General features: G+C 45.5%; 1 protein-coding gene across 4 annotated transcripts in view; it reads right to left on the bottom strand.

Moving 5' to 3' along the window:
• Window positions 1-13,184, bottom strand: part of LOC138567628 (uncharacterized) — a 534,099-nt gene that overhangs the window by 313,854 nt on the left and 207,061 nt on the right. For 3 of the 4 annotated variants that reach the window (XM_069646054.1, XM_069646055.1, XM_069646056.1), the window contains exon 4: window positions 6,829-6,939. In XM_069646054.1, the coding sequence (XP_069502155.1) occupies window positions 6,829-6,939 (111 nt within the window). Of the gene's footprint in view, window positions 1-6,828; window positions 6,942-13,184 lie in introns of those variants that run through there. The other variant, XM_069646057.1, reaches the window with a different exon arrangement.

Raw genomic sequence — 13,184 nt, 5'->3', positions numbered from 1 at the left:
CTATGGTGGCAAAGAGATTGTCCTTGTTGGTTTTCTCGGCTCACCTTGTTATTCCTTTTGTTTTCCCCCCAGGTGCTGGGTTTCGACGAAGAAAATGATGGAGGCAGCGCCGAGTCGAAAGATGCGGTGGACTGGTGAGTATAACGCGGCGCTGCTGCTGGCGAAACGACGTGTGCTGAAATAATGTCCTTTCCAGGCTCGGAGATGTGCTGGGTCCGGAATTAGGTAAGGAACCAAATAATGTCTGTGATATAACCTCTTCTCCTTTCTTTGCCTTTTGTCTAGGAGCTCCGGATTCGAGGCGGGCGTGGCAGAAGACTGGATGCTTGCAGACACGGTGAGCGTTACGCTGCTGGATGCAGAATAACGCAAAGCACGGGCTGCTGTTCGGGCGTAGTTTAAATAGCCTGCAAAGTAGTCCCAGGTAAGAAGTTCCCCAGAACCACACCCGAGTGAAAAATAGTCCCTGTAATAAAATAGTCCCATCCAGGGACGTTGGCTTGTACTCATTTGCAGCATGGTCTGCATAAGGTATGTAAAGTCTATGAGCCTGGCGCCTATGGTGCCAGAACTGATTTCTATGATGAGCCTGGCGCCTAAGGCACCAGGACTGAATCCAAACAGCCCCCCAGCCGGGGCTGTTGGGGTTTTAATGAGTATCTGGATGCCTGCTCCCAGGGCTGATGGACTCGATCCGGATGCCCGGGGGTAGGCATCATGACAAAGGTATCAACTAAGGATCATTACGTGAACCCGCAGCGCCGGAAGACAGACTAGACACTGGCGGACACTCAATATAAGAAACAGCGGTGGTATGAAGTACAGACGCAAGACCAACTAAGCCAGGCGGGCAAAGAAGAACGGAGCCTGCTGCGCAGTGGGGAGAATCTGGAACCCACACGGTACATAGTAGGTGGGGAACAGAGGCCCTCTAAACCAATGGCAGCCAAAAACAACAAAGCCAGAGGCAAACAGACCACCATGGAATCCTATGCAAGAAGCCAAGATAGCCCGGTGGAGGATGCAAACAAAAATGGAGAAACAGGTCAAGCTAAAGGTCCGAGGGAAGCCGCTGACCGCAGAAACCAACAGATACTAAATGCCATTGCTGCATTACAAGCCACACTAGAATCCACAATTGATGAAGTCCGGATAGATGTCGGCCTACTGAGGCAGGACATACATGGCCTGGCAGAACGCAAAAGCACATTGGAAACTCAGGCTCCAGAAAACACTAATGAGAGTGCAAATGTCCAGGGAAATGAATATATTGCAGCAAAAAGTCAAATTACTAGAGGACAGAGCCTAAGACGCCGAAGGTAGAGCAAGATGTAATAACATCAGGATTATCAGTCTGCCAGAGGGGACGGAGGGGTCGGACCACACCAATTACATAGAGCATCTACTACTGCAGGAGTAAGGCCCTGGCAATCCAACACAAGGATTCACCATAGAATGTGTATGCAGATGACATGTTGATATACTTACATGACCCAGACAAGAACCTTCAGTATGTGTTAGAAATACTAGATGACTTCAGCACACTTACTAGGATAGGTATAAATAAGAACAAATCCAGTTTATTCCCTGTGGCGCAGTTGGTGGTAAAGAGCTACACAGAGTTACTGGTATTGCCCTTGTCGTGAAGTAGGTCCTCCTTTAGATATCTTGGACTTAATATTTATCATGACCATAAACAGGAACACGAACAAAGCACTGTTTACGTAAGAGAAGGACTGATTAAGTCTATGTAATTCTGGAGAAAACTGCCCCTGTCGACGATGACTGGTAGAGCGGCCTTGCTTCAAATGGTTGCATTACCTAGACTAATGCATTTCATTCGGAAATATCCCTTACCTTATACCAAGGAGGTCCTTCCAAGGGTTGGACAGAGAATGCAGGAGTTTTTTGTGGCAAAGTGGCAGGCACAGAGTTGCCCTGAATACGCTATAAAGATCCTACGCGCGGGACGGGCTGAGGATCCCTAATTGTGAATTATATTACTTGGCGTGCCAGTTGCAGCATATAGCCAACTGGTTGGCAGACCATCGCACCGTTGATACTGCACTTCTACAACCGGCAATTAAGAAATGACACCTGCGAGACCTAATATGGCTGCCCCCACAAGAGCCAAGACAGTACGCTGTCTGTCAGACAGTAATGTCTGTCATAACATGTATGCATACCCTGTAAGAAACAAACATTTTGTAACACGCCAGGATGCCTCTGGGCGCTTTATAAATGCAAATAAATAATAAATAAATACCCACTTCTAGTGTCACTAGGTATATGAATATGGCAAAGGGCCTGCACGACTATGGGGATCAAAGACCCGATATCACCAGAGATACCGCTGGTGGCAGAAATGACAGATAAAAGGTGACTGTGGGCTGGAGTGAGAGCGCACTGTGAGCCTTGTGGAATTGCTACAAATAGGGACCTCTGGGAGGGAGACAAGCTGTTGGAATTTTCAGAATTGCAGGTCACTGGCATACATGAAGGTCAATTCCAATTAAACAGAACGATACCACACACAATAAAGTGTAGGTGGCCGGTTGCTGCAGATGCCACGTTCTAGAACGAGGACATTGAAACCATGATAAATATCTCTGAGGGAGGGCATGCCATATCCAGGCTATATGAGATCCTGATAGATTGTAACTCAAGAGAAGAAATGAAATGCAAAGCGAATTGGGAGAGGGAATTTGGGAGGGCCTTTGAAGAAAACGAATGGGGTAACATAGTCTGATACCACAAGAAAGTCTCAAGGAATGCTAGACTGCAGATGCTTCAATTTTATGTCATTCAAAGAGCATACCTCACGTCAGAGGCAATATCCAAGTTCAGAGGTGCTAGTAGTCAGAAGTGTCCCAAATGTACTAAAGAGAATGTGGGTATGACACAGGGTGGCCTTGGGGGGGGGGAGTAACCCTAGATATACAAACCCCAGAAGCATGCTTATTAGGGCTATTTAAGAGGGGTACCAAACAGAAGGCGATGAGTAAGATCAAGGACCTCATGTATGTACTGGCAATGCGCAGTATTGCAATGAGATGGAAAGCTGCCACAGCACCGAGCTTTCGCCGGTGGTGGGAGGAATTGCGGAAATGGTCGACAGCTGAAACGGGGGTGTGGGAGAAGGCACTGGGGGAGCAAAAACAAGAGCCGGAACTGACATAATGCAATCGATAGCCCTTACTGTTACATTGTTCAGCCGAAACGAGGACAATAACATGGACCAGGCAGTATAATCATGAAGGGGCGAGTGTTCAAGATCCACTACGGAATGCAGACCACACTACAGGCGGGCTTGGGGCGGGAAGAAGGGAGTTTAAAGAAGTTTGGGAATCTGTTGGAAATGTAACAAATTGGAAATCCTACAATGACGTGTGTACTGTTAATAACTTTGCAGGTGTGCTCTGTGCTTCTAATCTGCCATATAGAGGGCAGGAATATAGATAACCCCCCTCCAGTCGTTACATAAAGTTTGGAACTTCGTGGTACTGGAATGGGTAACTTACAAAATTCAAGGAGACCAAGGGAGATTAAAACAGGAATGGGGCCCAGTACTGCCATATCTACAAAGCGACTATATAGCACAGTGGTGCCCACACAAGATAAGAATACTGGATATCATATAATCGCAAACGAGCTAGCTAAAGGGATAAGCAAGGGACTAAACCTCTGGTGGGGCGTGAGGAGAAGGGAGGAGTTACTGGTTATGTTGTTAACGTTCACTGCAATACTAAAATGAATTAAAAAATTTTTTTAAAATGTAGAGTAGTTAAGAATGCTCAGTTACTAGAAGGTTCAAGAAATAGTGCTACCTTTAAAAAGTGTGGTTCTAAGAAGAATGCTATCGGAGGGAATCAAACAAGGATATTCTTGATACTGATCCATTTGGATTGTTGGAAGTTCTTCAGCCCAATCAGTTGAGTCTTCAAAATGACTCCGCGAGGAAATGAAGTGTCCGAAAACCCAGGCAAAATTGCCTCATAGCACAGATCAGAGCTATTTAGGTTATGAAAGTCTGAGGGAGGGATAGAGCAGTGAAGGAGAATGAAAACGGACAGTAGAGTTACTGATCACATCCTTTTGTTCGTAACAGATCTGTGAAGTCTGTTGCATTTTCTAATTGTGTCGTTTTCACTTCCCCTTCCCTGTGGGGTGTTGGGAGTAAAACAAATTCAGAGCTGTTGAAGGCTATATGTGTATGGGGTGTGCAGGGCCATCAGCTCCTATAGAATTAGACGTGTTGTAGTACTATAATGGTGCATATTTCTGCAAAGTCATCCTGACAAATCATTAGGAAGGAAATGAGTTAAACAAAGAAAGCGGTTTTAGGGACATCCATTTCCTGGCAACCAGCTTGAACAGCATGGTTTATAGATTCAAAAGCTACGGAGGGGTCCAGCATAGCCATGATGGAGGTTCCACCCTCTCAATGATGGAGAAGATCCCTCAAAATTATTGCTAGTGCCACAATAGCTCCAGGGCCCAGGCCCATAAACCTTCTAAGCAAGCAGAATGCAAGCTAAAGAGGGTCTTCAAATTAATCTCCAATCATATATTAGCAGTGATCCTAAGGTTGGTTAAAATCCAAAAGTCCACCATTGCTGCTTTAAAGAAATGGAGTGATCTAAGCATCTTTCAGAGGACATGAGACATAGCTACACAGTGAAAACATTTTAAAACAAAGCAATTGTAGGGGGCACAACTTGAACAAAGAACAGGAAATGGTGAAGTGAAATTTCAGGTGAGGAGGCAGTAGTTCTATATGTATGCGTGTATGTATACATGCATTTATGTATGTATGTGTGTGTGAGTATGTTTTTAAAAGTGAAAACCTAGCTGCAAGGCTATGGCATGATGTGAAAGTTCAGAGTCCTTTAGTAACGAAGGTGAGCCCTGTTTGTGACAATCGGAGACAGCATGGCTAGTGCTTTCAAGGTTGGACTAGTACGTAAGGAACTATCTGAACTGTAGGGTATTCAGTTCTGTCCTGAACTGTAGTAGCGTTGGAGCCTTGCAGATGTCTGGTGGGATGTTGTTGCACAGTAGATGTGCATAGCCGAAATTATCTTGTTTTGTGGTCTTTTCTTTCTAGTATTGTGTGGTTTCCAGGGTCACAATACTGCGGCTTCTGGAATTGTGCTGAACCTGACTGGCTAGTATTCTATCTAGTTAAGGAGATGGATGCTGTCTTGAATGTAAGTAATACAACAGCAAAACAAACCTGCACAAGATGGACAGAAGGCAACAGCTGAGTTAATTAATCCCCATCTAGATGTTCGACTCCATACATAGGGGATTATCCATATAAACAGACCTCAAAATGTGCACTCAGCACTAGCCGTTGGCCAATTGTGCTTGACTATTGGCAAGTAAGAAATGGTATGCAGTGTCCATACAGAGAATCGAGGAGTGAGTAACTTTCTGTGCCTGTCTAGTAGCTTGCAACTTGGAATGTGTACCCCTGATGTAAAGATGCCCCACTCCCCATGAGCCCACCCCCCAGGAGGGGCACAAGATACTTGAAATGGTAGAATATAATCACACACAGAATGCATGATATGAAATTCATATCCACAGATTAGGCATATATTAAATAACTGATCCATAAATAAAGCCAGAAAGAAAAGCAAAAGCCCTGTAGCTTAGGCAAGATGGAACAGAAGTGACTGGCCTGTCTACCTTAATCAAGTCATACTAAGATGTTGCCCTTTACTTAGAAATGCTTTGCTTTGATACTTAAATGAAGACGCCCATAGCACTGGATCTCAAACGGATGTATGCCCAGGGAACTCCCAGATGAGTGGGTAGCGCTGGTGCTTTGGTTGGAAGAGGAGTTCCAGAAATGGGGTCCATTCCAATGGCACATTCCTACAGTATTTTAACCAGAAGGTTAATGAGAATCATGCAACAAGAACAAACATGTGGAAATTAAAAGCTTTACTTGGTAAGGGGTGGCTAAGGGAACGCCCCAGATAGTGTTTCACTCTCAGAGTTCTCCATGTTCTACACAAAATCAATCAATCGGAGAACCCCCAGATCAGCTTCCCATTCGAAAAGTACCACAATGGAGCAAAAAGACATCTGGAGGAGATCTGTGGCCAGCCTCCTCAATTCGTTACCGCATTCTCACTGGCATGGAATCATAGAGGTGCCAATGACACCCATTTTACTCCACAACCTCATTAAATACATTTAAACATGGAACTGGCAGAGAGACGGCAAGGGTTCCACCAACATGTTCTAAAGGGAGAAAATGTGCATGTTTACATGCTATGTCCCAGTTCTTTGGTATCAACTAACAATGTTGCAAAAGGTGAGGGAAAATGCTTATTGGCAATCAAATGATAATAAGGAATGTCTAGAAGGGATAATCCCAAAATCATGACAGACTGCCCCACTTGATTTCACCAACTAACACTTTAGAGATCAGTACATTAATGCCTTGCTTGTTAAACGAAAAGCTAGAATGCTATTATTCAGTAAACATTACATTAAGAGACTAATATCACTAACTCACATGACATCATTTTCATGCATCCTTAGCCACAGTGGTTTATGGTTTCAGAAGCAAGGTTCAGTGTTTGGATTACAGTGTCGGTTTGAGGATGTGGTGTTTATGAAAGAGAATTAGCCAGCCTACAGAGTCGGATCCTCCTTTAGCCACTTTTGCATTACTCACCATCTGGGATGGCTAACAACAAGAAACCTAATGCCATAGCGTGTATAGGAACAACAGAAACAAAGACTTGAATTGCAGTAGAAACACACACTTTTTCCATCATCCTCTACATAGCGCATCCATTTACCACTCACCTGACACATGGAGAACAGAAGATATTCTCTTAGAGCCAAGATTGACCGTAGGGAGGAGCTCTTCCTCTTCACTGTCTCTTAACGAGCTCACTGTAGAGTCAAGAAGAGGGCCTAGTATAAAAGGCAACAAGCAATACATTAACAACTAACAGTTCGCAATAAGTTACGACAGAGCTATTACATTGCAATATTGTAAAGGTTCACATATTTTTGGAATCCTAAGAAATGTCGTAATGAAAATCCTTTCTAAAATATCTAGCACATTCTTATGGTTTTTGCTGGAGTAAAGAGCCCTTGTGGGTGAGGTGGACATGTCAAAAAACAGTCAATTTGGATCACTGTTCGAAAAGATTTATCTTGAAGCAACTTTTCCCCCATAGTCTATGGACCCCCAAACCTTTTGCGTTTGTTTCTGCATCCTGACCTGACTTTTTACAGTGGAGCACAGCCCTCAGCTGCACTTCACTGGGTTTTAGCTCATTGTTATGGGGAAACTGGCATGTCCTTCAGGCTGTCAGTACTAAGAATCTTTGCTTCTTTCAGTTGAACGGCTCTGTTGCCACTAGTTGGTAACATTTTATCATTGCGTAAAATGACTTACAGTATCGAGCAATGGGGCCAGGATTTTTGGGTGGTTGTACAATGTGCCTTAGAACAGAATAGTAGCAGTAGTAGCTTTTTCTTATCCTTGTGTAACTTTTTAACTGTGCCATACCGCGTTTATTTTGTTTTTCCCAACACTGTGGCTGGTGTCTAAGATTGCCGTGCCACAAGATCTATTGCCGTTCCCTTTGGGCATTTTGTTCTCTGACAACCACCCTGCCTTTCCAGGTGCGGGACTTACTTAATTGGGAATGCAGTTGCCTGCGAAAGCTTTTTCTTTCCCAAGTCCCTGCAGGTCATGTGTTTAGGCATCCAGGAAGTGGTCTGGGACTGTCGGGACCCAATCCACATTGCTGTTGCCAAGGTGTATGGAGTGCATGAGCGCATGAGGTCCCAAGTGGTCACTAAATGTACCGCTGCTGGCATGCATGCATGGGGCAGAACTTCTCACTGGTGGGCTGGGTGCGAGCACTCGCCTAACTTTGGATATGAGGAAGGTCCTGGAGTCCATTCCAGTAGATCAGCAACAGATTTTAACAAGTCTGTAGAAAGAACCAAGTATCCTGAAGAGCCAAGGAGAACAAAGGGCAATCCAGAGACGCACTGAAGAGGGCTGTCACCCGAATCCCATTATTGTCCCGGTTGAGCCCTGCTTTGTGCTTGATCTCAGAAGACCTGTGAAGTTGCTTCAAACCTTTGGAGTGGTGGGACTAATCATTCTCGACGCCTCCTGGTAACTGTGCAAGTAAGCAGTCTCGGAAGTGTCCCTTGGACAACCAGTGGACTGACAAGCTGAAACGTTGGGTACCAAACAGGAGCGTTGGTGTTTCGAGTTTCGACCCAAGACTTTGGAGGATCCCAGCTTGTCCTGCAAAGCACCTTTTTGAAGCGTCTGCTGGAGGAGTGTGGAGCCCTGTAATGGTTTACTGGAGCTGCTGTGCCTTTAACAAACTCTATAAAGACCTCAGAGCGGCGCGGATCTGGCGGCGAGTCCAGTCACTTGCATAAAGCCCTTCAGGCACTTAGCCGACCGTGAATTGTCTGCTGGAGTAGAGCCCTGTATTGCGTTACTGGAGCTGCTGTTCCTTTAACAAACTCTATAAAGACCACAGGGTGGCGTGGTGTCCGGCAGTGAGTCCAGTCACTTGCCAGTCAGCCAGGAGTCGCCAGAAAGCATTTGTGCTGTTGTGGTGGAGTGGTGTGATGAACAAAATCGGGGTGACAACCACAGAATACATGTATTTATTATTATTTTAATTATTTCCTCTGAGCCTCATATAGAGTTCTGTGTTGTAACTACTCAGGCCCTTTGTTGACCGGTATACCAGTGGGTACAAATGTTTGGATTAAATCAAAGTGTTCTCATTGGCTTGAGATTAGCCTTCTGAGAAAATGATGAGCTTTTTTCATGAGCCTAAACATGTAATACGAAAGGAAACATCTGTGTAAACCAATATATTCTCTGCTTCCCAAATTCTAATGCTCAAACAAACATGATAAAAGGGTCACTTAGGGGGTGGCAGAGGGTTGCAGCTTGAGAAGTGGCTGTATAAAACGGGATGCTTTTGGTGGCGGCACTGTCAGCGCAAGATCAAAGTCAATGGAGGACAAGTGTGTCGCTTTTTCAACGGAACGTTCAACTAAGGGAGGCAAGATCCCCCTGGGGCCTCTCGAATTTGAAATTTGAGGCCAGATTATGGGACTACAATCTATTGCTTGTCCCGTGTAAACCATCCGAAGTTGCTGTGTTTGTGGAGGCTCCAGAAAATGTGTTTCTAGAGTCGGTGATGGGGTTTGGTACCCAGGGACTTAGGGAAACTGCCTGTGTGGGGACCCCTGACCCCAGACTGTTAATTGACAGCAGGTCTGCGTTTGCGGCTAATTCAGGCAACCAGCATGTATCGAAAACCGATAAGAACTCTTTGAGTGTAGGGGAAGAGGGGGGGTCAAAGATAGCAAATGTAACAGGCCACAACAACTGCTGGAGAAGACCTTGCCAGCTTTGCCAATCCTTTTAGAAGAGGGTCGCGGCACAACAAAAGTTATGATCCATGAGGACAGACTCATACCCCCCCAATTCCTTCCCCAACCCTCCCTCAAATAGGCCCTCTGCTTGTATACTACGTGGGGGTGAATTAATGGTATGGAGACCTAACTGGCTTAATGTACTAAGAGAACCAAATGGCATTGCAGGGGTCCGGGGGGCATGGGACTCCCTGCTCAGATTTTGGAGCCGAACTGAGGGTGTTGTGAAGCCAAAGTGAGTGACATGACAACTTCCCACAATGCTGGAGCCCAAAGGGGGAGACCAGGGGGTGATGGAAGTAGAAGCGCTTAGTGCCTGCGGCCCCCAGAAGAGTGTTGAGAAAACCAAGAGCCATGAGCCGACCTTAGAGGTTGCTAAATCACTGCTGCCTAAAATCACAGTGGCTGGAAAAAGCAGGGGAAAAATTAAGTTTTTAAAGAAACCAGAATGTGTGCGGAAAAACATGGGACATATAACAGACACAGAACTATTGGAAGGGGATGGAGGGTTTAGTGGGGGCATCAGTTGCAACAATGCCAGGGGGAAAGCCTTTGCTAATCCCTCAACTGAACCCTCCCTACAAAGTGCTGTACAAAGCTCCTGCCTCTGTCCTGTATGAGAATAAAGCAGCAGTGGAGAAAACCGAGCACTGCAAATGAGATTGGAAGGACACAGTACCTTGGAGGGGTCGGTTGGAAGACATATTTTCCCTGGCATTAGCACTCCGAGCTATGAAGGCTATTCAGGGGCCAAGATGAATGAACAAATAGTTGAAACCTCATTAAGGATGTACATCGCCAGAATAGAAAGAATTATTTAAATGGTGGACTCCGGTTGTTTAAGGGCCCAGGTGACTGAGGCCTTGGGGGCTGAGGGGTTAGGAACACCACTAAATGGAAAATGGCCATTAAATTAATACTGCTCATGGGCACCTTGAAAAAACCCTTGGTGACCTGGGAAAGGACATTTTGTACATCAGCCATGAAGACGTGGAAGTCGAAGTGGACCCACAGCTCTCAATTCTTCATTATCATCATCTGACTCCTCATATACAATCCAAGACAGGAAGGGGGGGTGGTGGGTGGATGTCTTAAGAGGAAGCCACATTGGCATAGACGGGCTCACTGTTTTGGATTCACAGAGTGAGATATTCATGTTGTACATTTTTCTGGCCCCTTTTCTTGAAACATTATGAATCTATTAACAATAACATGGAGGATCAAGCTTTTCTGATTGGTATGTTACATTAAAAAATTCTGTTTATTGAGGGCTATATCAGAGCTGTCAAGGAGAGGGAAGATCGGGACACAAAATATAAGGAAAGCCTTTGGTAAGTCCAAAATATTGTGGACGGTGTCCTTAGCATGACTTGAGGAGCTACCTGAATCGCCTCTGTATCAGGCGGTGCGAAAAACAACTATAGAAGAACCAGAAATGAGCCTCCACAAGTAGGGAGTGTGACTACACCATTGGAAGCTGTGAGAAACGTGAATGTTTTCTCCCAGGTAGAGCCAAGGAATCCCTTATCCAGGTGGCCAGGACACATCCATCGATGTTGGATCCAGTTCGTGGGCGAGGATCACCTGGGTAGGGGAACCCGGGGTTGTACTCTGGGAAATGCCCCGGGTGAGACTCGGTACTATACCGCACAAAGGGATGAGGACAAGGTCCATGAGGCTTTTATGAGCTGTAGTAAATCGACCTCCCTTCCACCCGATAAACTTCCCCTTCAGAAATCCACCATCCCCTCTGCCTCTGCTGAATCTATTGCAGACCCCATTGTATTCAGAAACCATCTTTCTCAGAATCCTTGCTTTTCTGTTCCCTATACAAATTCTCCCAATCATTCTCCTTCACGTTCCTCTAATTATTATTTTCCGAAACCCCAGTGTGCTGCATTTACAGAACACTACGATTCCCACAACCCCTCCATTCATTCCACGATCCCAGTCATCCTTGTTTGCTTCACAAACCCTACCAATACCGTCCCTCTGATTGTCATCTACCGAAATCGCAATCTACTGTGACAGAGTACTACCATTCCCACAATCCCATATGTTCTGATCTACATCCCAGTCATTCTCATCCATTGCTCAAACCTTCCCCATCATATGACATAGGATATTCGAATTCTCTGACACCCCCCCTTTCTGACACAAACACCTTTGCACAACGCCCTTGTAATAAAACTGTTTACCTGACATTTCCCGACAGAGGGGTCAGGCGACTTAAATCACACACACCTGACGGCCCTCCCTTTTCCCCACAGGGATAATGGGTGGAACAGGAGAGCGCAGTAGAAATCTTAGACTGCGAACAATAGCACAAGTGTCTTGCAGCAGATGTCAACGGTACATGGGGCACGCCTATGCCGATAAGCACGAGTGAGGGAAGCTCCTGCAACAGTCGTACCTGTCTTGACTCCAATGAAGAGAAAAGCCAAGAGGTTCATCACAGCCCGTGAGTCAAGGGGAGAGCCGATAAGAACCGGGCTGTGTTAATTGATAATCACAAAGTGGCAAGTTTTGAACCAAGTTTGAGGAACTGTGAAAGAACTGTAAATTGTTAAGTGGCGACCAGCTGCAGAGGGAAACCGGCACCATGTGGGTGCTAACTCGAGAGACCTCTGGTCGATCCCCATTTGAGAGAAACTACAGATACCAGCAGGCCAATCGAGAGCCAGCAGAATAGGTCAAAGTGGTCATACTGAGGGTCAAGCAAAATCCCTGTACAATCGAAAGACTTTGATCTGCAAACTAAGTGAATGAAAGGGAAGTGAATTCTACAGTGAGAGGAAACCAGGGAAGCGAATCCCAAGAGGGGCAACGTCTAAAGTCCCAAGAAACAGAGTGTTGACAGATGTAAAACCTGGCAGAGTGATGTCCACTATAAACTGTGTGAAAAGACATTGAGAAAATAAGGGAAGTGAATCCTGCTAAAGAGAGGAGAGAAGGGTCAAAGCCCAGAAGAGGAAGACCCAGGGGTGAAGCCATCACCCTACGTGAAACTGTGGTAAACAATTGAGAAGGGTCAGCGCCCAGAAGAGGGGGACCCAGCGGTGAACCCATCCTCCAGAGAACATTGGGGACAAACTTTAATTTGATATAGGAACTTTTCATTTTTGTTAGCTGAAGACCTCAGGTCCTAGAAGGCAAGAGACTTTCAAGTGAAACGAGACTTGGCCATCGACAGTACTGAAAGCTGCCATTAGAACTGTCGTCTCGTGCAGGGGAAGCCCGAGACTGTACTGTGCTCCAAGATACCACCTTACCCCGGCTCAAAACGTGGGGACGGGAGACGCAAGCAACTGCAACTTGACATATTATTTCTGATCACTTCTTTCTTTTGTTGAGAACTATCCCACACCCTTTCTTGTATTAGTTGTGAGCTTTGGCAATAGGTTTCTTAGTATAGGCCCTTTTATTTTGACACACCACCACAAGGACTGCCCTATTTTTCATTTAATGGTCAATGCTTGCTCCCATCTTAGATTTAGGTTTAGAATAGGTGTTTTCCCAACCTACATACAGCATTCATTGTTCAATAAACACCCTTGAACTGTGATCACTTGGGTCTGTCTTACTTGTTGCCACCATGAGTTCCTCACAAAGCCCCAGCCATTGAAATTCCTATTTTAGGAGGAGTATTGGTTGGAGCAAAGAAACCTTCAAATCCAGTTTCAGAGAACATCTCCAGAAAAGATGTGTGACGCTGAGTAACCTACCTT

The sequence above is a fragment of the Ambystoma mexicanum genome, chromosome 2p (assembly GCF_040938575.1).
Source record: "Ambystoma mexicanum isolate Mex_15411 chromosome 2p, UKY_AmexF1_1, whole genome shotgun sequence".
Classification (NCBI taxonomy): Eukaryota; Metazoa; Chordata; class Amphibia; order Caudata; family Ambystomatidae; genus Ambystoma; species Ambystoma mexicanum.
Note: the sequence above shows the minus strand (reverse complement) of the source record. Positions and strands in the feature narration are given on the sequence as shown.